Consider the following 23,007-nt stretch of genomic DNA (forward strand, 5'->3'; position numbering starts at 1 on the left):
TGGATGCTGGTGCTTTACCACGTAGTACGCCGGGGGCTCCACCCAGGTACACTACTTGACTGCAGGTACCTAGATCTCCACCACACTCCTGAGATGACCGAAGTACCGCCAGGCTCCATGCTTTGCCAGGGGATAGCTGTAGTGCATTAGCCTCATCGCGTGGGGTCACGTCACAATTGACCTTCGCCAACTTTTTCTCTGGGCATGAGATATCATACCTCTCGGGAAGCATTGTGACCCCTATTTCCCTCCTTAGTCAGTCCAATTCGACCTTGGCGAAAGGGAAGTTTCACCACAATGGCACCGATAAACTGTAGTCCGTTAACCGGCACTGCCCGGAGAAGTGCTGCACGTTTTCTCCAACCGCAGTCCGCCTGCAGAGCTCAACCCATCATCGCACCACGGCCACGGGCGCAGCCACGCCGACCAGTCTCCTCAACCTCAAGACGAGCTTACAAACAACCAGCAGACAACCCTGATTTCCACTCTATCCTCGATAATCCACCCGAGCTGGTCCGATCCGGCCGCAAACATGGTCCCGGGCTTATTATCCTAGGTACATTTCAAGGCCCGAATATATTTTGGTCTAAGCTACTTCCTCCCAGAATCACACTAACACCAAGCCGCAACAACCGCAAATAGCCATCATACCTCTCACAGCCTTCGGCCTCGGCACCTGGCAGGTCTACCGCCTGCAATGGAAGACGGACCTGCTGGCCAAGTGCGAGGACCGCCTGGTGCGGCCGCCGCTCCCGCTCCCGCCTCGCGTCGATCCGGCCGCCGTCGAAGACTTTGACTACCGCCGCGTGTACGTTACCGGCCACTTCCGCCACGACCAGGAGATGCTCATCGGCCCGCGCATGAGGGACGGCGAGCAGGGCTACATGGTCGTGACGCCGCTCCAACCCATCACCGCCGAGCAGTCCGAGGCGCCTACGGCCAGTGGTGGCGACGGCACCAGCACCGGGTCTTCGTTGTGGCAGCGCGTGTCTGGCTTCTTCTGGGGGAGTTCTGATAACGGTGGCAAGGATACCGCGATCTCGGCGCCACAGGTCGCGGAACCGCCGCCACCAGCAGTACTTGTGAACCGCGGCTGGGTCAGCAAAAAGTTGGGAGACCAGAAAGACCGTCCAGAGAGTCTGCCCGAGGGCCCTGTTACCGTCGAGGGCATGATACGAAAGCCATGGAAAAAGAACATGTTTACGCCAGACAATAGGCCCGACATTGGAGAATTCTACTTTCCCGACGTTGAGCAAATGGCTAGTCTCACAGGCAGCCAACCTATTTGGATTGAGTCTACGATGGGTAAGTTGAGCATTCTTTTTTTTTTCTTCCAGCTCCATATAATTAATGACTAATATTGGGTATCTTGATGTTTAGAGCCGGGGTTATTAGAGGTTCTTGAAATGCAACGCAAGGGCATTCCGATTGGCAGGGCAGCCGAGGTTAACCTCAGGAATAATCATGCCCAGTACATTTTTACTTGGTAAGTCAACGTCGACTACCCTTCGCTCATTTCTAGCGCCCCCTATTTCAAGCACCAGTGTGTGATAGCTGCTGCAGGTGTCCAATCGGCATCTACCTCCTTTTTGGTACAGATGTCTCAAATAAAGCCGAAGCTAACCGTGCCTCTATTCAGGTATGCGCTGGCCGCCGCGACGTCGATCATGTTCTATTTGGTGGTCAAGAAGCCGTCAAAGGATGTGACCCGCCGTGTTCGGAAGAACTACAGCTGGTAGTGTTACGCTTGCTACTCAAGCGTGCTTGGCATCTACGCTAACCTTTTTGGTTGGCGCATCGATGTGGGTGAGAAGTTCTGCGATGGATTCGCACAAGTGTTTGTGATATTGAATCCCGTCCAATCAAAACCTATCCCAGTTCACGTCTCATCAAGAGACGTGGCATGTCCAGTGGCTTTACGGCGCTTCTTGAGAGGTGCCCGAGCCGGCATCCGCAGCACTTGCAGCAGTTCCCTTGGGAGATGTCTTTGAGCAAGCGAGAAGAGTGTAGCCTGCGAATCGATCTGCCTCTGCCTGTAGTTGTTTGGGAGCGATAGCGTCAGTCATTTGGGCTTGTAGTAGGAAACCAGGAATATACACCTGGCATTATATATGTAACACCATCTCGTTCATATGGGAAACAAGCTGTATAGATACCCCATAGATTGTAACAATTAAAAAAGGGCATACCTTTTCATCAATGTGATCACGTCGCTCTGCTCAATGGTCTTCCGGCCAGCATGATGAGCCAGGGCACGCAGGTCGTCGCCCATCTGCTCAAAGAACCATTCTGTCGATTGCATCAACGCCTGAAGCGTCTCTGGAGTGATCTTGGCATTTCCAATGCCGCTGGTACGAGCAATGGTCTCTGCCAGCCTCTTCACAACCGGGGCCGGTAATGAGGGACATGAGTGTCCATACTTGGATATTTTCAATCCAAGTTTCTTCTTGCCTGTCCTTGATTGCAGTTTCGTAGAGACCTGGTCATCTGGTTGGTCATCGGCCATTTCGGTCTCGTCGTCTATGTCTTCAAAACCATCAACATCACCGACCGCGCCAAATCTAGTTCCAGCTGCGTGTGCGGCCTCCGCAAAAACATTTTCATATTCAGTAGCTTCTTCGTCTCCGTTCATTTGCGGTGCCGGAGAACCGTCACCATAATTATCAAAGTCTGGTGGCGGCAGTGGTGCTGGATCAGAGGAGTCTTGAAGAACCGGCTCGAGTCGAAAAGGGCTATCAACGCCTAAAGGAACCTCGATTGTGCCAAAGTCGCTCTGACGACCGGCGGCCAAAGCGTCCTGCCGGCCCTGCGGCGAATCAAGCCTTTGTAGCATGTTAGCCTTGGTTCAAATATTAAATCAGATCGGCTCCGAAAAAGTAGCTCACCTCTCGATGGTATCGTTCTCTAGTCTGACGGTATCGCCGTCGTCAAAAGCGGGCGGTATCGGATCATCAAAATCCTGCCCGATTTCAACTGTAAAGTCGTCCTGGCCGTTTCCGAAATAATCGCTCATCCTTAGACTATCACGGCCGGCCCTCCTATACGGCTGCTCGCTAATGGCACGGCGCGGGGCTTCGATGGACATGACGGTGTCATCGGTAATGTTCTCCAAGCCCGAAGTCCTCGGCGGCCTCAGCTCAACCTCGTCGTCATCCCCCGCATCGATAGGCAGCGACAGCCGGGGTCGACGCTCAATGAACCCGGAGTCGTCATCCTCGTCGTCCTCGTCGATGAATATCCCGGACAGATCCTGCGCGCGGCGAGCGGATTCCGCCCCGCCGGCGACATTGCTGACATCCCCCGGACTCGACGAGGTGACGACACGCTCAGTTTGAGGCGCCAGGCGCCTACTCAGGTGGCGCAGGGCATCAAAAGGGCCATCCTTTTGCGGGTCCGGCCCGCCCTGGGAAGCGCGTCGCTTGTTAGCGCCCAGGGTCTTGCGACGGCCGCCAGGCGTGTTGAAGATGGCGGTCCGGCGGCCCTTGAACACCTCAATCGCCCGGCGGGCATGAGGCGTTGCCGTGTTGGTGACGGACGTGACACGCAGGCGGCGAGCAGATGCCGAGAGGCCATTGGCGGTCCGAGGGGCGCCGCCGGAACTGGTTGGGCCAGCGCCGGTCCTAGTGGTCTGGGTTGTCGGCGTCCGCTGAGGGACGCTGGTGCCGCGGGCAGCGAGCCGGCCTGGCGTGCGGATCGTTAGATTTGCCAGATCTGGAGTTGCATCCGTTGTGCCGCTACCGTTGCCATCTCGATTCTGACGCCCCTCGATTTTGACGTTGGTGGCTGGTACCTGAGGCGACGACGACATGCTTACGACGGCCTCTTGCCAAGATTCTGGCGATAGTTTTCACTGGGTCTTATCAAGGTGAACATGGCATTGAAATCCTGGCCATACAGCTTGTCACTCTAGAATCCAGAGTGTCGTATCATATCATACCTGCAGACGAGGATCTTTGTCTTTGATGTTGAGGCGCGTGGTGAACGCGACTGTGAAGCTCGACGCGTCATGTGCACAGCCCGCAGTTATTACTCCGAAGTGTAGCAAGCACAAGTTCAAATTGGGCTGCTCCGTCCATACGGTTTGTGGGGCCGCCAGCTTCATACAGAATCCACCATGGTTGGCTTGGCACACAAACCAGAGCTTCAAGCGGTGGCGGTCAATTAACTTTTGGACCCCACAGCCCTCACTGGTGGACGAGAGAGGAAATTTAGATGGAATCAAAGAGAGAGGGAAAAAAAAAAAAAAAAAAAAAAAAAGCAAATGACTCCATTGTTGAACATGTTCCTTTGACCGAGCTCATTGTCGGGTTCGGATACCTCCGTCACACATGTACATTTGTGGACCACCAGACGAGCTGCTATGACCTGACTGATGGTTAGAGGGCGGGAGAAGGGGAAGGGGTCTTGACGTTCCGAGAGAGACTGTTTTTGAAACGAAACCTGGGTCCACTCAAGGTCGAACGACCCCGTTTCTCGAAAAAGGGTGATAACAGACGACAGATCAAGCAGTATATTTTGTACATACCTTACCTACTACATCTAGTGAACTGGTAGCCTGTACTGCAAGTAAGGCAGTCGGCAGCAACCAGGTACCTAAGTTGGGGTATCGTATCTCTTTCCCTATTCGTCTGCCGAGGTATCCGATCGATAAATCTCCAGCCGTTAATTAGCTTCTTGTTCTGGGCGGATAAGCACCTGGAGCCAATCCTGGTATTTACCATTGATCGTACAGCATCCTGCTTTTGTTTCCTTAGTTCTGGACCGTACTACACAAAAATACAGAAACCTTCCTCCGCAACTATCGATTGGATGATCCTCCATACCATACAGCGTTGCCAAATTGCCATTGCAGAAGCAAAGGGAGGACGGGCGCTTTCCGATCCAGTGGCGCATATTCAATCCCATGGGATGGATAGGATGGGATCCAATGTTGGTTTTAAGACCCGACAGTTAGGTACTCAGTATATAACCTACATCAATAGCCCTTTGGTCAAATGAAAATGGTTGAATATCCAATTCCATCTCCGCGGTGTAGGGACGAAAGCCGAGGCAAATCTCATTGCCATCCCATCAATCCAGCACAATATGGAAAACCCCATGGATGGATGAATGTATGTTGCCAGTATTCACTTGCAGATAGAATAGATGCAACAATATCCTATCCTGGGAGAGTATTTGCCAAAGTTTCTTTATTCATTCTGTATTTGGCAAAAACTTCCTGGACATCCCAAAGTGCACAATCCAGGGTTGTACGCGCGTAAAGGGAAGTAAATGCGAGTAAGTATAGTCGTATCGCAGAGTGGTCACAGTGGTGGGCTCAGGAAACATATTACTGGTACCTTCGAAGAGCGCGTCAAGGTAGTGACACATATCGAAATCTCCGATTGCCCACTCGCTACCTTTTCTGAGCTTTTCCATGCGACAGAACCCAGGGGAATGCCTGCCCCTTGCATTTTCTGCTGTACTACCCATAGTACTTGTACACTTCCCCTCCGTATTGTTGAGCGCTGGTCACACTAAGGTTCCATACTAGGAGGTAGTCTAGGTCCCCCAAGTTCCTTCGTAGGTTCCATACTACCTCTACGTAACTAGGTAGGTATTGGCAAAGGCACCCAGGTAATTACCTACCTAGCAAGCTACCTAGGTACCTACCTACCTACCTATCGTTAGTGAATTTTGTAGAGAAAAGAGGTTGACCCCACTGGGTCTGATTTGGAGATTGCCATTGGATCCAAACCCCTCACACCACGGACCTCCCCATACCCACACACATAACACAATTTTGGGCCATCCATCAGCATCTGGTGCCAACTCTACGCGTACAGTACGGAGTAGATTGTGTTCAAAGCCATACCACATGGCTGTTACGGTTGCAATAAGCGAAAACTCGACAACAATGAGTTCAGCTTGTGACTTTATGATAAACAGAAGGAAGTCAATCAAAGGCAACAAAAACATAAGGATGGGCATTCTTTGACGAATGAAAAAGCATATGGGCATACAGGGTAGCTTTCTTGATGGCATTTTCTGTCACCACCTACTCCGTACCTACACTACCATGCCCTCCACTGTGTCGGAGCTTCCAGAGTTGGTGGGGTGCGGCCTGATTGGTGTTTCTTGCGAGTACTAACCGCCCCGTGCAGCCCAGTTACCTTACAGTTTCCTAGCACTAGACAGGTAGGTACCTAGGTAGGTACCTAGTCGATCTGAGATCAGCCTTTTCTGCCTCCACCCACGAACCAAGTCCATCCAAATCACATCCCACATGAAAGTAAGGTAAGGGAGTACGTCGCAGTAGTCACAACGGGCATCTTGTCTGTCTTTAGACATTTAAACTCGAAAGAACGTGTAGCCCAAAGGAATTGACAGTAAACTCATTTTGGAATCTGTCATCGCCGCAAAGACTTTCGTCCCATCCGCTCCAAGATCGCCTGACCAGCCAGCCACCTTTGACCAGTCTTAAAAACTCACTGACTGAATTGGACTGGAACCTGACAAGTCGACCGACATTGGACTGGCCTTGCCCTTGTGTAACGATTCAAGCCGGTCGATCAATTGGTTGTTAGTCGAGGGTAATTACCTTACTTCTGCTTATATTATACAAGCAGAATTCACCTAACTTGGACAAGTAAACAAGTTCCAACCTGCGTTGCAACTTTACTAAACGTCTCAAAAAGGCGACCTACCTAATTAAAGCTACCTTATCCACGACTAAAACCATAAAAGAAATAATTACGTAGGTAAGATACCCAAGGCCAATACCACTAAAAATTACCTTCTGCCCCCTACTCCTCCTGGGCGCGACTCGACCCTTCTTGGAGTGGTTGCAGGGCACGCTGACGCCGAAAGTGTTGCAGACGCCCCCTTTGGCCAGTCGGTATGTGCTTCACGTTCCCCTCCCCAAAACTTGCTCCCCACTTGACGGCCCACCTGAGCTTTCTCCGGTCTGGTATATCCCAGGGTTTGTCGAATCCCAACCAAGGGGGTAAAATGGGGTAACCCAGTGCCAGATTGTTGCTCTGTCTGGCTGGCTTTTTTTTTCTTCCCCCGACCGCGTCCAAAATAAAATAAAATAGAAAAATAATTAAAACCCAGACAAAAATCCTCTTGCGGGTGCTTGGACCATCCCAGGATCTGTCAGGTTGGCCTGTTATCTTCCGACAGTTTGCGCGTGGTTGGGCGGCTGCAGGGTTGAATGATTAAGTTATCATCCCTCCCTTTTCAACTTTAAACGGCAGCATTCCGTCCCGCTGCTCCAAAACATCTGCTTGCTTCCGACTTTAATGCACCACCCCATCAATACCTTTCAGCACCTGGACTTGTCTACCTACCTAAACCTGCTGACGCCTACCAGTGCGCAGGAAGAGTCCTTACCTTATCACCTACCTGCTTGCAACCCACACCACCACACCATCAAAGACCAACAAAGAAAAAAAAAACCACACCTAACCTTGACCGTTCCTGGCTTGAGAACGACTTCAGCTAAGCGCCTGCACAGAGTCAGACTGACCGAAAGGCAAAACACGTAAAACAAGAATCGCAGAAAAGAAGCAAAAAGAAGAAAAAAATATTCCCCGCTCACACAGATCCAGGCGGCAAATCGTAGCGCTCATTCGTATTACGCCTTCGATCCGACTCGCATTCCAACGCACAAGAAAATACCACCAACCAAGTACCTACCCATCGATCGCACGCACCACCGACCTACCGACGACATCTGTCACTGACCAGATTCGATCTGCGATTTCCGACAATACCCTCCCTGCAAGGCCAACCATCAATTCGGGTGTCTTGCTGTTGAGAGTTTTGCTTTTCGGGTACCACATTCTTATATTTCCAGACCACGCTGAACCATGGCCGCCCCTGGGGTTCAGTCTTTGAAGGTACGCATCGCCGCCAGCATCCGTGGAACTCACAACATGATGTATCCAGGCGCGGTCCGCATCGGCAGCGCCTATATCTCTGCTGGACTTGATGCTAACCTCCTCCGCGTTCTTGTAGTGTGTCGTCACTGGCGACGGTGCTGTCGGAAAGGTCAGTACCATTCAGTACAAACACAACGCTCTCTCGGAGGCGTCTCATCTCATTCTTTTCTGCACGACCTATCTGAAAAGATTCAGAAGACGGAATCCTGCGGAGACATGCATTGACGAGGAAGCTAACCTCGTGGATATTAGACATGCCTTCTCATCTCCTACACCACAAACGCCTTCCCCGGCGAGTACATCCCCACAGTGTCAGTAGCTACCAAACCTGTCCCATCAGCAACGGACACGATAATTCTGAGCGAGTCCAGACTATCGTGTGCTGCCGGAGTGACACGTTGCCTAACAAACTTCGCACCATGACAGATTCGACAACTACTCGGCTAGTGTTATGGTCGATGGAAAGCCCATCAGCTTGGGACTTTGGGATACCGCTGGACAGGAGGACTACGACAGACTGAGGCCGCTATCATACCCGCAGACAGATGTCTTCCTAATTTGCTTCTCGATCGTTAGCCCGCCGTCATTCGACAACGTCAAGGCGAAGGTACGCAATTCAATCATCCAGCCTCTACCATGTTTTGCCTGCTCTCAAAAGTCTGGAGCTTGTGATTTGGGGCAATTTCTGACATTTAGTGCCTGATGTAGTGGTACCCAGAGATCGACCATCACGCGCCCAACGTGCCCATCATCCTCGTCGGAACCAAGCTCGATCTTCGTGAAGACCCCTCCACCCTCGAGAGTCTTCGCTCCAAGAGGATGGAGCCTGTTTCGTACGACCAGGCACTTATCTGCGCAAAGGAGATTAGGGCGCACAAGTACCTTGAGTGCTCTGCATTGACGCAAAGGAACCTGAAGAGTGTGTTCGATGAGGCCATTAGGTATGTATTTCCGTATTGGCTACGCGTCAACTTGTAAAGTGGAGCAACCCTCTAACTCATCCGTCAACGCAACAGGGCTGTCCTCAACCCCCGACCCCAGCCGGCGAAGGTTAAGAAGTCAAAGTGCACCATTCTGTGAGCAGCCATGGCTTCACAGATAGAAGTGCGAATAAATGAGCTTTGTCAGTATACGATGGCAACGAGCGAAATGGATCACGTAATGCAAGGAATCGCAAAACTCGCCGCCACAAACGGCCGCACTGCTCGCAGCGTGCTCAGCAACGCAGAAGAGCTTGAGTAATGCTGGAGCATGTGGCACCGAATTGACTGCATGGCGAGGTGAACGCAAATATGTTTGGGGCGTTTTGAGGGCGTTTTGATGTTCGACCAAGGAATATCATCTACCAAATTTTTGTCTAACATTTTTTTGTTCCCATATACGAGTGTTATTCTCCGGCCAACCTAACGTCTATTGTTCATCCTGTCTCTGAACACTCGCATGAGCTGATTTTTCTTGTTAATTTTTTTTTCCTTCCTGCGTCTACCGCAACACAGGGTAACGGTGTTTGTTGCTTTGTCAACCTTTTTCGTCTTTTTTGATTTGCTGTTATTTTCTTGCTGCGAATGTTCGATATCTCAGTCTTATCTTTTACCCATCATTTTTACATGGCGATTCCCAACTATGTTCTTAACCCCCTCTCACCGGAGGTAGCAATAACCGCATTCAAAACAGAAAGTCCTGTCGTGACTGCAAGTAGGAGACCAAACCGCCCATAAACTGACTGCTGACTAGACTGGCTTCGTCTTTTTGGGATGATCGGCCGCCTTGTTGGGCATAACAAGCGTGGGACCAGACTTTTCGGCCTTGCCGACCAGAAAGCCGTGCTATATCGGCCCTCTTGACGTATTCTAGAAGTCGGGGAGTGGCGAATGGCAGCTAGACCGGACGAGTTGCACAGCTGGAATCATCGGACTATTGCTTGGGATCTTGTCCAGAGAGGACTTATCGCGAAATTTGATTCATGTGTCCATCCAATGTGCTTGACTACATTTCGCACCATCTTTTCGGTTGAATCAAGATTACCAAGTTGAGTCCATGTCTATAGGTGTCAGGGCCCTTGACACAGTCAAGGCGAATATAGAGTTAATTCCGCCCTTTTTTCTTCTTCTTTTCTATGAGATAGGCCGGCAGCTCATGCGTTGACGCTTTTGCCCCAGGTGCACTGTAAAAATATCTTTACAGTCAAACTCGAGCCTGGTCGCTTTCGCCAGGGTATACTTGGTCGAGACAACAAAAGAACTCCCTCCGAAAGCGGTATCTCTTACGGCGCTTTTCTATCGTATTCGTAGCATACTCTGACGGAAACGAGATAGGCTAAGCGCAGAAGGGTATACTAAACCCTCTTGCTAGAAACAACGTGGTATTTTTTGCTCTTTTTTGATTATCATATCAAGTCCGACAGCCCGGGGAAAAAAAGAAACTCGTACACTTCTTTTAGAGCCACCCTCATTGCGCATCGGCATGTTGGCTCCGATGCATCTGGGCCCTCCGACTAGGATGGATCCCATCTTGCTCGTCCTCCTTGTGCTTGGCTTCGAGTTCGGCCTTCATCCTACGCGCGCGCTCCTCGCGCAGCTTGTCGTTCTTTGCCCTGATCTTTTCGTTGCGGTACGGTGTCTTGCCGCCTCCGCCGGCACTAGATTGTTTTACTTTTCTTAGCAAATGGATGAAAACGGCATGGTAGGGAAGGGGGAGCATCGCATTTTTGTGTAAGAATGATCAAAATACATTCCGCGTTTGGATGACAAGAGGGACAACAAAAAAAAAAAAAAAAAAAAAAAAAAAAAAAAAAAAAACAGGGGGAGAAAAGGGTACGTTACTCACGTCAGCTCAACATTGATCTTCCGCGGCGCCGACACGCCGTCCTCAAACTCGGAGTGGTGCATCTTGGCCAGGCACGTCTTCATGTGGCTGTAGTTGTCAAACTCGACAAAGGCTATGCCGCGCGACTTCTTGGGGTCGTTCCGGTCGGTGAGCAGCCGCACCGACGTGGGCTTGAGGCTGGCAAAGTGCGCCTCGATGTGCTGCTTGGTCGCCGTGAAGGGGAGGTTGCCGACAAAGACGATGAAGCGCGCGTTCTTGCCTGCGGCCTGCTGCTCCTCGTCGTCTCCTTCTTGTGTGCCGGCATCCGCTGCCCCGTCGCAATTGCTCGTCGTGGTCCCGGCGGCGATACCGTTCTTGTCTCCCGCCGACTCCTCGCTGCTCTTTTCGCTCCTCTTGCCATCCTTGCTCTTCTTCTTCTTCTTCTTCTTCTCGGACTTTTCGTCGACTGCGGCTGGCGCATCAGCTACGGCACTGGTCTCCTCGGCCTCCCGCTTCCTCTTCGTTTTGGGCTTCTCCTCGTCGCCCTGACCGTCCGTGGCGCCGTCTTCCGACTTGGCCTTGCTATACTTTTTGCTCTTCTTGTCATTTTTGTCCTTCTTCTCCTTCTTTTCCGACTCTGCTACGTCTGCAACAGGGGCGACTTGCTCCTCCTCCTCCTCAGCTTTCTTTGCCTTCTTCTCCTTCTTCTGCTTCTTGTCCTTCTTCTGCTGTTCCTCGTCGTCTGCGCCCTCCTCGTTGTTCACCGCAACCTCTGCCTTTTTCTTGTCCTTCTTGTCCTTCTTTAACCTCTTCTTCTCTGCCTTGGCCGCGTCGGCAATCTCGACATTGTCGACCTCGGCCTCGTCGCGCCGCCGCTTTTTGGATGTGACTTCAACGCCGTTGGATTCTTCCGTCTTGCGCTTGCCCATGTTTGAAGTTTTTTCCCCTCCGTTTTTTTCTTTTTCTTTTGTCGTAGATGTTCGAAACGTGCCTATAGAGCTGGACAATGAGGTGCAAGCCTTGATGGTAGATAAAGGCTGGCGCGTATACAATCAACTATGTAACAATTAGCTATATCAAAACTTTTGCAAGACGCGCATGAGCTTTGTACACACCTGCGCTGCTGGACTGGGAACTTTTTTTTTCTTGGAAGAGTGGGGTAGACCCTGACAATCCTTATGCATACCACTGGTACGTACATTTACCGTAGCTAGCACATGACTCGCGCAAAAAAATGTTAAGACGCGCCCATGTGCCTAAAAAGCACTCACTCCAACTCCCATTCAATACGCTACGAGGTTCACATACTCATTTCTTGACAACTGAAGCCGATTTTCTCATACCATTTATTGCATCCTCCTTTTTAATTACCTGAGTAGGTATGTTATGTACAAACAAAATGCCCATGATGGTGTGGCCCCACCGATTCGGGTTGCCAAATTAATGCTGAGTTAGTTGGGACCTAAATAACAAAAAAAGTCTGCTATAGACTGCAGACCATAAAAGTTGCATAAAAGACAATCAGAAGGACCCGAGCCTGGCTATCGCCGCTCCTGATATGCGCTTTCCAGTAACCGAAATCGTGTCCTGACTTCCCCAAATGATACAACTTCATTACAGCTCCTGAACCAGAGACATCGACCAGCATGGGCGCTACCAAAAGATGCGACGTCGCCCAGAAAGGTTGTCAGGACTCTCTGACGCTGCGAGTATGCCAGATATTGCATCGCCCATAAATGGGCTTGAAAATGTGCTGTGCTTTCAAATACGCAAGGTTCGAAACAATTGTCGTCAGGCCCCTATTCTGGAGATGATCAAATGCCCAAATAGACGAGCGAGGCCAATACTGTGATGATAGCCACTCCAAACGAGCGCTTCTTTGCAGCATTTCCAGTGAACTGCGGAGGCTGTTCCAGCGGGGTCGTCCCCGTCCCAGTTTGTGTAATTGTGCTGTTGGGTCTAAAGATCGATGTTAAAGTCGTTCCGCCTCGCTGCTCGGATAAAGATCCATTCACCTGTGTCGGCTGTGGGATTCCAGGCGGCAGGTTTACACTTGGACTTGGTGTGGCATTGCTTCCACTAAAGGTGACGGTAATCTCTGTGATGGACAAGACCGGCGAAGTTTGACCTGGTGGTGTGAATGTCGTAGTTCTTGCAATGGTCGAGATGAGCAGGGGCTGGCCCCCGCCCGGCGGCGTAAGACCATCAGATGGGGAAGATGGGGGAGCATCTGAAGGAGGCACAGGCGGCTGCGAGACATCTGGAGGACCAACAACCACTTCTGGTGGAGATGGTGCGCCTGTTTCTTCGGGAGTCGGCGTTGGCAAGGAGCCGGTTGGCACCCCTGGCGGCTGCGAGGGCGTGGCTGGAGTAATCGTAGATATTCTTGGAAGCTGTGCGCTGATCGCATCACCTGTAGGTGTCGGGCCGGTTGTGGGAGGAGTTGCCTGAGGCGAGGTTTCCGTGCCGACCGAGGGCGTAAGTATAACTGGGCCTGTGCTCGGTGTGGTAAGTTGAGTGATAGGTGGGGACGGGGGCTCTCCAGCGGGAGGACTGTCGGGCGGGGGTGAGACTTCAGCAGGAGGCTGATCAGGTGGGTTATCAGGGAAGGGAGGCGAAGCAGGAGGCGTTTCCACAGAAACTGTCCCTTGAGTGGGCGTGGTCAACAATGTGAACACGGTCTCCTGCTCTGGGGGAGAGATCTCAGGAGGCGGGATCTGCGGCGGAGGGCTGCTAGGAGGCGTCTCCTCTGGAGGGCCCTCAGGCGGGGGTTCTTGTCTGCTGAAAGTCGACCTTGAGTTGATCGAACTTCCTGGTGGTCTAGTCCAAGTCTGTGGCCACGGCAACGGCTGGCTAATGATCAAGCCTGGAGTTGACTGAGTTGACAGTTCTCCTCCGGGTGGCGGCGAGCTTTGAACGTTTGATGGTGGCGGTGCGCCCGGGCTTGGCGGAGTGAGAGTAGTAGAACCCATCCCAGTAGTCCCGGGTCCTGATGGTCCAGGCCTGTTTGGCGTGAATGGCTCGGAGCTGGTTCCCGGGGGTGAGATGCTGCTACCACTAGATGTCCAGACACGGACCGTCTGCCCTGGCGCCTGTTGAGAGAACCCACTCCAAAGCTCCGATTCATTTGGCGTAAACGGAGCATTTGGCTGGCCAGGTGTGCCTGGGAGCCCTGGAGGACGGGGCGAACTCGATACTCCTGGTGTATTCCATGTCCCTGGGACCACAGGCGTATTTGGGATACCGGGAACACCAGGGGGACTTGGTCTGTTTGGAGTGTTCCACGTTCCTGGTGCAACTGGGGTGTTGGGAGCATTGGGGGTGCCTGGGGAACTTGGACCAACGGGAATTCTCGGGGTGTTTGGCGGGATGTTAGGAGACCCAGGTACGTTCGGCGTCTGCGGAACTATGAGTTCTGAGGGCGCTTTTGGCACACTTGGGGAAAACGAGGTCCCGGGGGCCGAGTTGGGTGGCGTGGTCATAACAGTAACCCAGGGCACCTGCGGTGTAGTGGTTGAACTGAAATCTTCCTTTGGAGGATGTTCGCGAGGTATTGTACGAGTTGATACCGACGTTGTTGTCTTGAACACGGTCGAGGAGATTTTCTCTGTTGCATCGTTGGGGGTATGCGGAACTCCGGGAAAGTTTTGGTCAGGAGGACTGACGAAACCTGGTTTGGTGCTTGTCGAACGCGAAGACAGACTGAGGTCGCCGTAGGCACTGAACAGTACTGCGGGTATATCTTGACTGGTGATGGACCGACCAATGGTCCTGCTCCCACCCACTAGGCCGCTACCAGTGCCTGGAAGGACGTCAATATTGAGAAGTGAGGCCTGATTGCCTGTACCCAAGGAGCTTGGAGAACCTGTGCCAAGCAGGCCGCCCAAGCCTCCACTTCCCACACTGACATCCGCCAAGGGGCCGACGCTGACGTCCAGTATCCCGTTGCCGCTGTTGCCACTTCCGCCATTGTTGTTCGCACCGCCAAGTATAGTAGCATCTAACAGTTGCCCGTGAGCACTTTCTCCGACACCGATACCGACGAGGGGACCAGTGTTGCCAGGTGTGTTTCCGACGACAGAACCACCGGTGCTGCTTGGAGTGCCCAAGACGCCCCCTAGGCCGTTGCTAGCCCCACCTAGGATGGGAGTACCTACCACCTGTCCATTGGCACTGCCACCACCGCCGACACCAACCAGAGGACCATTGCTTGCAGATGATCCAGGGGCACCGGGGTGTGCGTTCCCAGCGGCTCCACCAGCTGGGGAACCGATGACACCGGGAACGTTATTCGGCGAGTTGCCCGCCGCGGGTGTGCTAGGCTCGCTGTTGCCGACACCGAGGCTCGACGGCGGGCTGCCATTACTCGATGACCCAACGGCTCCGGGGAAGCTATTGCCGACGACACTATTTGCAGGGCCAGGTCCCTGGCTATTTCCCAAGTTTCCAGGCACCAAGGCACCACCCTGGCCGCCATTGGAAACAGGCACGGGCCCAGGAAGCTGGCCGGCGGCTGGAATACCGCCCACACTGTTCCCCAGCGGAAAGGATCCTGCCTGACCACCAGGAGTCCAAGAAAACCCGGGACCGGGAATATTGATAAAGGGGTTGAAGCCTCCATTCTATGGAGTCACCCCTCCTGGGTTGCCTGCCCAACTAGCAAAGGCGCCGGGAACGCCTTGAGCTAAGGGTTGCGCGTACCCTGGATGAAAACCATGACCTGGAATTTGAATCACGTATGCCTGTCCGGCACCAGCAGAGGGAATCGCAGCCATGACGGTTATGGTTTGTAGTGCCATTGTCTGTACTGCTGGCTGAGGTGCCAGAACAGTAATGACAGATGGCTGGCTGACAATCGCAGGTTGTGGCGCAGCAAAGACAGTAACGAGCTCCGGTGCTGGCTGTGGGACAAATTGGGTCACATACACAGGACGGTCAACCGTTACCGGCGAAGGGACCGGGACAGGAGATGGAGAGACCACGACAACCGTCGATGTTCTTGTAACCGGGAAAGGTGAAGGCACGGTGACTGTGGTCCAGTCGGGTGTTGGAGTAGCCACTGTTATGGTGGTAGGCACTGGCGAAGGCGTCGCCACAGTGACAGTCATCATGACTGGCGAGGGGACTGCAATAGTTTCCGTCATTGTGGTTGCCATAGTTGAGACAACAACCACCGTAGACAGTACCGTAGTTGGTGGGATTACAGTAGTTGAGACGACAGGTGGAGGATTGACGGGGGCAGGGCTGGCGATGGGAGCATCAGACGGTCGGCCCAAGACTGGCAAGTTCGCTTGAGTTTCGCAGTTCTCTGAATCGATGATTGCGCCGGGAGAAGCTGGTAGAGAGGGAATAGGTATAGCTGACTGAACCGGAGGAGGCACAACATTGAGCGATGCACCTGTTCCGTTTGGCTTGTTCGGGCCGTTTGGTTTTTCACCAGGCGGATCGTCGCCTAACCAAAGGTGTTATCAGCGGGACATCCACCAGGTGTTAGTGACGAGATGTATCGTCGAGTGAGATATTCACTAACCGTTATAACCCTCACCGGGAAACCCGGTGCTCGGGGCTGCAGGTGATGGTTGAGGAACATTTCCTTCGACAGGAAGTGTGCCGGGTGCCGCTACATTTGCACCGTTGGGGTCAGGAAATGTCGTAGCCCAAGGGCCCTGCAAAGGGGGAGCTCCGTTGCCAGTACCAGGTGTGCCAAGTCCGCCAGATCCCGGGCCATATAAAGCACCATCTTTGCCGCCAAAACGAGCCCCGGCAAACTTGGCGGTTGCGCGGGGGTCCGTGGTAAGTTGATCATCCAGCCCCCTTCCTAGATTGACGTCGGGCGGTGGAAGCACTAGAGTACCATCAGGGGCCTCGTGAATAGGATGTCCATCGGGGAAGCTAGGGTCTACTCCTCTCGGAAGAAGATCTTCATCCCGCTGCACAACTTCATTTTCGTCTGGAACGGAGTGTTGACAAGCAAAAACAGCGTTCTGTACAGCGGTCGTGTAAGAGTCCGGAGTACAGGCGTCAAAGAGGCACCGAAGGAGCTAATGGCACCGTGTCAGTTTGTCAGATTTGGCCGGCAGCTATAAAAAGTGCCAAAGAACTAACATCTGTTTGATGATCATTTCTGCAAAGGCAGGAAGTGCTCCGACAACCACTCTCGGAGAATCCTCGAGATATGCAGCCCGCTAGGCAGTCTAAATCGGAGAAAACAATCAGTCAGACCTGTGTTGAAGGACATGTTACAAGTCAATACAGAATAGGGGGTGTTTACCTTGAAGCGGTACAGAAAGATCTTTTCCATAGACCTGGGTGGCGGGACAAAATAAAAACGTGCCCCAAAGAATGGAAGGTTTCATGGTGGAGGCACTGCTTAGGGCAAACACGAATTCTCTATGAGGTTGATCAATGTAGAACAGAAGACGGAGAATGACACAAGGAATGAGCTTTGTTTGTAAACAGCTGCAGGCAAAGGATGATCTCCAAAATAGAGGCCAAACGAATGACACTAGCAAGAACTCGTCAAAGATCCAAAAAAATGGGTGGTCGGACCGTCGAAGGGGACGTCTTCCGATTATGCTGCTGTTGATTTGAGAAAAGAAAGTGGGAATTGCTGAGTGAATTGATGGGAGAAGAAGACGACAAGTAGAGTGTTGTAAGCTAGGTGCTTACCTGAATACCTAGGGTAGGTACCCAGGCAGGGAGTTTAGCAGAGACATTTCGTGACCGCGAAGAATACATCGAGAAACTTGCTAGAGGTTAGTGCCTGCCTGGACTGCCACGAGCTTGTTGTTTAAGAATGGAAGGGACCTCAGTCGCCAGTGCTAACATCTTTTTGCCCTCTGGAAATGCCAAGTCCTTGTAGGTGTCCAAGCAAATCCCATCTGAGAGTAGTGATCTCATCTAGCCCGGGAAGGAACGTATAAGACAAAGCTTTTGGGAAGGGTCAAACAGATTGCCGTGATTGAGTACTCTTAAAATGTAGGTAGGTACCTACCTACCTAGGTATGCTTGCACTAAGTCAGGGCGGCAATGAGCCTCTCCACGTGAAGTGTCAAGTTGTTTGTCCGTTGCATTTTCACCATGCGTGGCCACGGTTCCTAACAATATTCAAAAGCGGTAGATAGAAGGTGAGGTAAAAGATCTCGCATTCGTTGCTTCCTCTGCCTCGAGAAAGAAGGTGTAACACAAGAAGGGTATCTAAATTGATTGAGTTCAACTGCATCGGACCTTAGTAAAAGATCAAATCGAGCCGGTTGTCGTCATCGACATATCGCTCTTTGAACTCGGGTCTCGCAAGCCAACGGGCAAGGGGGATCGCTGTCTCCCTCATATCCATCACACCTCTCTTCTTTTGGTCAATGTGAGAAGCATCAACCACAATGCGCCGGAGGCTCTTGGTTGATAGTGCGCCTTGAATAACTTGTCAGCGTAACTGCACGTGTTGAAAACAAGGTAGATAAGGAGAGACAAGAGGTAAATAATATTTCGCAAACTTACCATTATCAAGCAAATCCATCAGTCGCACAGGAGTGCCAACTGCAACTCCCGTTGAGTTGTTCTTTAGAAAGCTAACGGCCTCTTCCAGCTTTATGTGTTTTGCAAACTGCAGTGCGTTAATTTGATCAGCCCCAGGTCTAGCCTCAACCCTGCTCCGCTCCGTCTCAGCCCCCCATGGTCCTTGACTTACCAGCTTGGCTACCGTGTTGCCTTTCTTCTGATACTTTCTCACTGCCCTACAGAGATCGGCCGCTCTCAAGCCTGCGCCCGCCACGATGATGGTATGCGGCGCTCCCTTTTCCTTGACCGCCTTACCCATCTCGCCGGCGCCGCCCTCAGCGACCGTCTCGAGGAACAATGGGAGATTCTCCAGGTTCCTTGGCTTGTCCTCACCAAAGGAGCTGGTGTCCTTGATAGCGCCCGCAGGTACATGCAAGTCGGCCAGTTCCACCGAGCTCAAGTCGGTACCAAACCTGGTCGTCTGTTGGGCCAGATAGTCGGATAGCAGCTGGCTATCCATATTGGCAATGGCTAGATTCAGGCCAGCGTCGAGGTCCAGGAGACTGTCATCATCTTGGACTGCGGCTCTCTTTCCCTTTTTGGCGTTTTGTTTCCTTTTCTTGCCGACAGGAACTGTTAAATTCGCAGCCTTTGCCGGTGCATCGTCGTCAGGACGTGCCTTGCGCTTCTTTGGTTTTGGTATCGAGCTGGTCACTGTCGCCGACATGATGTAATGTAGTGGTAATCAAACACGTGTTTCTATATGAATTCTGTAAATCTTCAAATTCGATAGCTTTGGCTAGGTTTGGTGCTTGTCATTGTTTCTTGTTAGTACGTGTGAACGGACGCATCGTATCTCACACCGGTACCAAGGAGGAAATTTTTAATTGTGAGTGTTTTTTTCTTTTGCGTAGGCCGTCAGCTTCCGCACTGTAGAGTCTGCCCCGCAGCGGCTTCTACCAACTGTGCATCGTTGGATGGGCAACTCCCAAAACACTGTGCGGAGCTGCTAACTTTTCTAGTGTGCAGTACAATACCGCACACCCTTACCCTTACAAGCCTTGCAAGCCTTACTACCGGTACAATTCGCCTTCATCCTTACTTTCCATCAAACATCATAGGAATGTTTTAAAACCAATTGTCTACTACCATACCCAGGTAGGTATGTACCGGTAAGAGAAAAGTTTTGCTATTTCCGTAGAATTAACGCTATCGAACCTATTTCTACTCGCCGACTCTCACCTGGGCAGGAAACAGTTCAACTAGACACCCCTCTCATTTCGCCAAGATTGTGTCCATGCGCTCGTACGAGGCTCCGTCCAGCCTCAACGCCCACTAAGCTCTCGATCTCTGTTAGTTTTAGGTCAAGCAATCAGCCGTGGCGGCGCCCAGCCGAAGCCATGCAAACCATGGCCTGTTTTCTTTTTTCTTTCTTTTTGTTATACCCCTGGCCTACAAGCTGGCGCTCCCCCGGATCGCATGCAAGACACGTTCTTCAAGGGGGTTTGGTTTTCTGAGGCGGCGTCATCGGCGATGACGAAAAAATTGAAGGAGCGACGACGGGCTCGTCGCTGCAGAATACTACCTAAGGCGCCCCTTTGTCTGTGGTTCGTACCCAAGGATTAGTGGCCCTCTAGTCTTTGAGAGATGTCCCTGCATCTGTCAGTCTTCTTATACTAGACCCCCCAGTGATCTTCCCTTTTCCACTAGTCAGCTACAGCTTGATGACCCGTTTCATTATTCGTTACGTTTTCTCTTCTCGTTTTCTCTCTCACTCGCACGCACGGCTATATCCGTGTGTTCTCTTTTGTTCACCTTTGGCCATTTTTTCTCGACTTTTTCCCAAGAGGACCAGGGACCTCTTATTCACACATCATCTGAGCCCGCTGAGCGAATGTGTTCTATTCTGTTGTAAATATAGTAAACGGGCCCAAGTCCTTTATTTTTCTTTTCTATTATTATTTTTTCTACTCTACCAACTATTTCAAACGTGGACAGTGTTCCACAGGTCACTGGCTTTCGTTCTCACAAGCCATCGACTTTATTCTAGCCTCGTGAAGGATCTCGAATTCGGTCCCCTTGGCAGGGCTGTTACCATCCGATATTCTCACGTTGCAACACTCAAACCAGCAAACAAAAGGCTAGTCAAGATGTCCGGTACGGGCAACAATGACTCCGGTGCCGCGCATGGGAAGAAGAAGCCTGCGCCGCTCATGACAAGCAAATATGTACCGTCGACGGAATATCAGTCAAATCGTCTGGCACCAATGAAACCTTTAGCCATGCCGTCGCCGCTCTCTCCGGCTTTCAGGTCTCCAGGTCAGCAAAAGCCTCTCATAACTCCGGTCGGGCTTCCCTCTAGTCCAGCATACGGCTTCCAGGCACCGCAGCCACCTCCATACCTACAGCCAGACCCGCCATCGCCCACATACAGTCAAGCATCATTTGTGCCACTCAACTCTTTAAAGCAAGATGAGGCGCATCCTTTGGACCTTCAGCCCCCGCGCATGGGCCAGAGCCCCTACGGTAACCATAACATTCCCAACGGCAGCACTCATAGCGTCTACAACTACTCAACCGACTGGATCCCGATGCAGCCCCCGACCCCAAGGAATGGTGGATTCGGAATCAGCAGCACTGGACTTCCGATTACGGCAGCAGACGCCGAGGCTGAGGCCTTGGCATTGAAGAAGCGAAAGAGGCTCAGAATGTTGGTTTTCTGTGGTGTTCCGGCGGTGGCGGTCCTAACTGCCCTGACACTGGGCGTTATTTTTGGCTTTATGCGATACGGATCAAATGGCAGCGCTTGATCGGCGAGGAACTCCTCCTCGTATGGGGGTCTCCGGTGGTTTCCGGTATTTAATTATTGCTTTTCCGACTTTTATGGCCAGACAAAGATGCAAGCATGGACAGCCCTGGACACCTTGTTCAAACGAGCTGTCAGTGCTTTGCCCGGTACTGGCCCAAGCGACGCCGCAGCTATCTCAATGGGATAGAAGAATCTAGACGAATTCTAGGCAAATATGGATTTTTTTCTTCTGGCGTTATATCTAGGAATCGAATAGATCGGCAGGGGGCAGGCCCCAATTAATAATACATGGATGAAAAGTATTGAATACAAGAGTCTTGCCCGGCGCAGATTCAGTACACACACCATCAGCCAACATCTAACCCCGATATCTCGTTCTAGAACCCTTTTCGAAACATGCCAACCTAGTATGCGGGTTTTTACAGTTGCACTGATATCCCGGGTTTCGAACCATGTGTCCAACCTGGATATCGAAATTTCGAAACGGCATCTCGCGAACCAGCGTCGTGTCAACAAAGGTTGCAGCCATTGCCCCCATTGGATTCAGAGTCTAAGGAGACAAAGCGATGACTCGACAACAATCGGACCATGAAGATCATCTGTTTCGCAGAAACGTGGGTGGGCCGGCCTCCTCGATTTTTTTTTCCACGACGACTTTTAGGTCACGTCTTAGACGCATACAACAAAACACTTTACGTACCCTTCTTTCTCCCACATGGCAGTTCAAGATCTGGGCCAAGCGGGGGCACACACACACACACAAGGTTCGAGTTGACGCGGCATCATGAGCAGTCAACACCACGTGAGAATCAAAAGTCAATCTCGTCGGGTCTTTGTTGTTTTTGCTATGTGGACTTATGATGTCTGTGTGTTTGTTTTCAGATGAACTCGCGGGAACATGACGGGTCTTCGACAAAGGAACAAAAAGAGAATGAGGACAAATCCACTTGACCACTCTACAAGAAATCTATGTTGCAAAGGTAAAAAGGGACGAAAAAGACGGCCTCGCGTCCTATCGGCTATTCCCACCTTTTTGACGTGGGTTGAGCGCTGTCTCTCAGCCCGGCTAGACTCGACTGGAAATGGGCCTAAGAGGAGGGGCGGCAATGGTACGTGAGCACATCAAAGAACCCCGTACCACATACGAAGGCAAGAATGGAGCACATGTCGCGTGTCGTTTTCCAAACATGACAGGAATCCACATGAGGAACGAAGTAGGTAAGGTAGGCAACACAGGCTTATGCAAACTTTATTTGTCAGAAGTTTCTTGCCGATTTATTTTTGTACTGAAAAAAAAACATGATCAATCTAGGTACCTACGAGTTGAGTACTGTATTCAAGGTGATATACTTCGCAGCAAGGATGGCTGACTATCGTGGAATACTTTAGCTCTGTGGTGTTGGATGGGAGGACGGTGTAATATTCAACAGATCGGAATTGTTCATTGAGAGGTCGATTACAGTTATTGTCGAATCATGAAAGGCTCGAATTTCTCGTCCTGTATCTTGAATCTGAGATTGGTAACGGCCGTGCTGTAGCAAAAGACGAAGATTGACTTGACTTGTATGTATTGGCGTAGTAATTGATCCTATATTCCCTGGTGAAGGACAGCCAGTGATTGGGTATGTTGATCAGACGAAGAACCACCCGAATGCAGTACATCCCAACGTTCCAATGGTTTGGGATATGGTGGACCATAACTAGACCACAGGTGATTGGTATGGATACCTAGGTACTCAAAAGTACAAATGACTAGGAGACTTGGGTAAGAATACGTAAAAAAAGAGTCACTCACGTAATTAATGAATTGCATGCGCTGATCGCCGAGCCGCATCGTTGAATGGAAGGTCCCGAATGGTGCATACCACGAATGAGTTTCTGGTATTTAGAACCAAAGACAACAGACCGGTACGGAGATACGATCCAATGTGAATGGCCGCTCCCCCGCTCGTTCTGGGGCTGACCGGCAAA

At 51.5% G+C, this 23,007-nt stretch overlaps 7 protein-coding genes across 7 annotated transcripts; 3 read left to right on the forward strand and 4 right to left on the reverse strand.

Moving 5' to 3' along the window:
* Positions 1–162: 162 nt before the first annotated feature.
* Positions 163–2,204, forward strand: MGG_02733 (COX1 assembly protein). The gene is made up of 4 exons (XM_003720975.1): positions 163–556; positions 643–1,305; positions 1,381–1,486; positions 1,640–2,204. Exons 1-4 carry the CDS (start codon positions 298–300, stop codon positions 1,737–1,739), a joined length of 1,128 nt encoding a protein of 375 aa, XP_003721023.1. The 5' UTR covers positions 163–297; the 3' UTR covers positions 1,740–2,204.
* Positions 1,291–4,034, reverse strand: MGG_02732 (uncharacterized protein). Its single transcript, XM_003720976.1, has 3 exons — positions 2,886–4,034; positions 2,190–2,822; positions 1,291–2,033 (listed from the first exon to the last, which is right to left on the reverse strand). Exons 1-3 carry the CDS (start codon positions 3,806–3,808, stop codon positions 1,880–1,882), a joined length of 1,710 nt encoding a protein of 569 aa, XP_003721024.1. The 5' UTR covers positions 3,809–4,034; the 3' UTR covers positions 1,291–1,879.
* Positions 4,035–6,907: 2,873 nt separating this feature from the next.
* MGG_02731 (Ras-like protein ced-10) lies at positions 6,908–9,661 on the forward strand. The gene is made up of 6 exons (XM_003720977.1): positions 6,908–7,883; positions 8,002–8,034; positions 8,178–8,236; positions 8,352–8,532; positions 8,634–8,866; positions 8,942–9,661. The coding sequence occupies exons 1-6, from the start codon at positions 7,854–7,856 to the stop codon at positions 9,003–9,005; spliced, it is 600 nt and encodes a 199-aa protein (XP_003721025.1). The 5' UTR covers positions 6,908–7,853; the 3' UTR covers positions 9,006–9,661.
* On the reverse strand, positions 9,649–11,849 carry MGG_02730 (RNA binding protein). Its single transcript, XM_003720978.1, has 2 exons — positions 10,752–11,849; positions 9,649–10,563 (listed from the first exon to the last, which is right to left on the reverse strand). The coding sequence occupies exons 1-2, from the start codon at positions 11,657–11,659 to the stop codon at positions 10,374–10,376; spliced, it is 1,098 nt and encodes a 365-aa protein (XP_003721026.1). The 5' UTR covers positions 11,660–11,849; the 3' UTR covers positions 9,649–10,373.
* A 204-nt stretch (positions 11,850–12,053) lies between these two features.
* Positions 12,054–17,031, reverse strand: MGG_02729 (uncharacterized protein; the record flags this gene model as incomplete). Its single annotated transcript, XM_003720979.1, has 4 exons — positions 12,054–15,352; positions 15,467–16,182; positions 16,261–16,771; positions 17,002–17,031. The coding sequence occupies 4 exons, from the start codon at positions 17,029–17,031 to the stop codon at positions 12,545–12,547; spliced, it is 4,065 nt and encodes a 1,354-aa protein (XP_003721027.1). The 3' UTR covers positions 12,054–12,544.
* Positions 17,032–17,635: 604 nt separating this feature from the next.
* Positions 17,636–19,084, reverse strand: MGG_12603 (uncharacterized protein). Its single transcript, XM_003720980.1, has 3 exons — positions 18,418–19,084; positions 18,228–18,333; positions 17,636–18,140 (listed from the first exon to the last, which is right to left on the reverse strand). The coding sequence occupies exons 1-3, from the start codon at positions 18,952–18,954 to the stop codon at positions 17,959–17,961; spliced, it is 825 nt and encodes a 274-aa protein (XP_003721028.1). The 5' UTR covers positions 18,955–19,084; the 3' UTR covers positions 17,636–17,958.
* A 227-nt stretch (positions 19,085–19,311) lies between these two features.
* On the forward strand, positions 19,312–21,399 carry MGG_02728 (uncharacterized protein). The gene has a single exon (XM_003720981.1). It carries the CDS (start codon positions 19,952–19,954, stop codon positions 21,035–21,037), a length of 1,086 nt encoding a protein of 361 aa, XP_003721029.1. The 5' UTR covers positions 19,312–19,951; the 3' UTR covers positions 21,038–21,399.
* Positions 21,400–23,007: the final 1,608 nt, after the last annotated feature.

This window comes from Pyricularia oryzae, chromosome 7, assembly GCF_000002495.2.
Source record: "Pyricularia oryzae 70-15 chromosome 7, whole genome shotgun sequence".
In the NCBI taxonomy this organism is placed as follows: Eukaryota; Fungi; Ascomycota; class Sordariomycetes; order Magnaporthales; family Pyriculariaceae; genus Pyricularia; species Pyricularia oryzae.

Excerpts from the sequence above, each read along its gene's own strand:
- MGG_02733 (XM_003720975.1), top strand. The coding sequence starts at position 298 with ATGGCACCGATAAACTGTAGTCCGTTAACCGGCACTGCCCGGAGAAGT. Across the intron at positions 557-642 it reads TCCCGGGCTTATTATCCTAG|CCATCATACCTCTCACAGCC; the intron begins GTACATTTCAAG and ends AACCGCAAATAG. Across the intron at positions 1,306-1,380 it reads TTGGATTGAGTCTACGATGG|AGCCGGGGTTATTAGAGGTT; the intron begins GTAAGTTGAGCA and ends CTTGATGTTTAG.
- MGG_02732 (XM_003720976.1), bottom strand. The coding sequence starts at position 3,808 with ATGTCGTCGTCGCCTCAGGTACCAGCCACCAACGTCAAAATCGAGGGG. Across the intron at positions 2,823-2,885 it reads GAGAACGATACCATCGAGAG|GCTTGATTCGCCGCAGGGCC; the intron begins GTGAGCTACTTT and ends CATGCTACAAAG. Across the intron at positions 2,034-2,189 it reads GTGATCACATTGATGAAAAG|GCAGAGGCAGATCGATTCGC; the intron begins GTATGCCCTTTT and ends AAACAACTACAG.
- MGG_02731 (XM_003720977.1), top strand. The coding sequence starts at position 7,854 with ATGGCCGCCCCTGGGGTTCAGTCTTTGAAG. Across the intron at positions 7,884-8,001 it reads CTGGGGTTCAGTCTTTGAAG|TGTGTCGTCACTGGCGACGG; the intron begins GTACGCATCGCC and ends GCGTTCTTGTAG. Across the intron at positions 8,533-8,633 it reads TCGACAACGTCAAGGCGAAG|TGGTACCCAGAGATCGACCA; the intron begins GTACGCAATTCA and ends TGCCTGATGTAG.
- MGG_02730 (XM_003720978.1), bottom strand. The coding sequence starts at position 11,659 with ATGGGCAAGCGCAAGACGGAAGAATCCAACGGCGTTGAAGTCACATCC. Across the intron at positions 10,564-10,751 it reads AAGATCAATGTTGAGCTGAC|TGCCGGCGGAGGCGGCAAGA; the intron begins GTGAGTAACGTA and ends AAAACAATCTAG.
- MGG_12603 (XM_003720980.1), bottom strand. The coding sequence starts at position 18,954 with ATGTCGGCGACAGTGACCAGCTCGATACCAAAACCAAAGAAGCGCAAG. Across the intron at positions 18,334-18,417 it reads GCAACACGGTAGCCAAGCTG|TTTGCAAAACACATAAAGCT; the intron begins GTAAGTCAAGGA and ends AACGCACTGCAG. Across the intron at positions 18,141-18,227 it reads GATGGATTTGCTTGATAATG|GCGCACTATCAACCAAGAGC; the intron begins GTAAGTTTGCGA and ends AAGTTATTCAAG.
- MGG_02728 (XM_003720981.1), top strand. The coding sequence starts at position 19,952 with ATGACCCGTTTCATTATTCGTTACGTTTTCTCTTCTCGTTTTCTCTCT.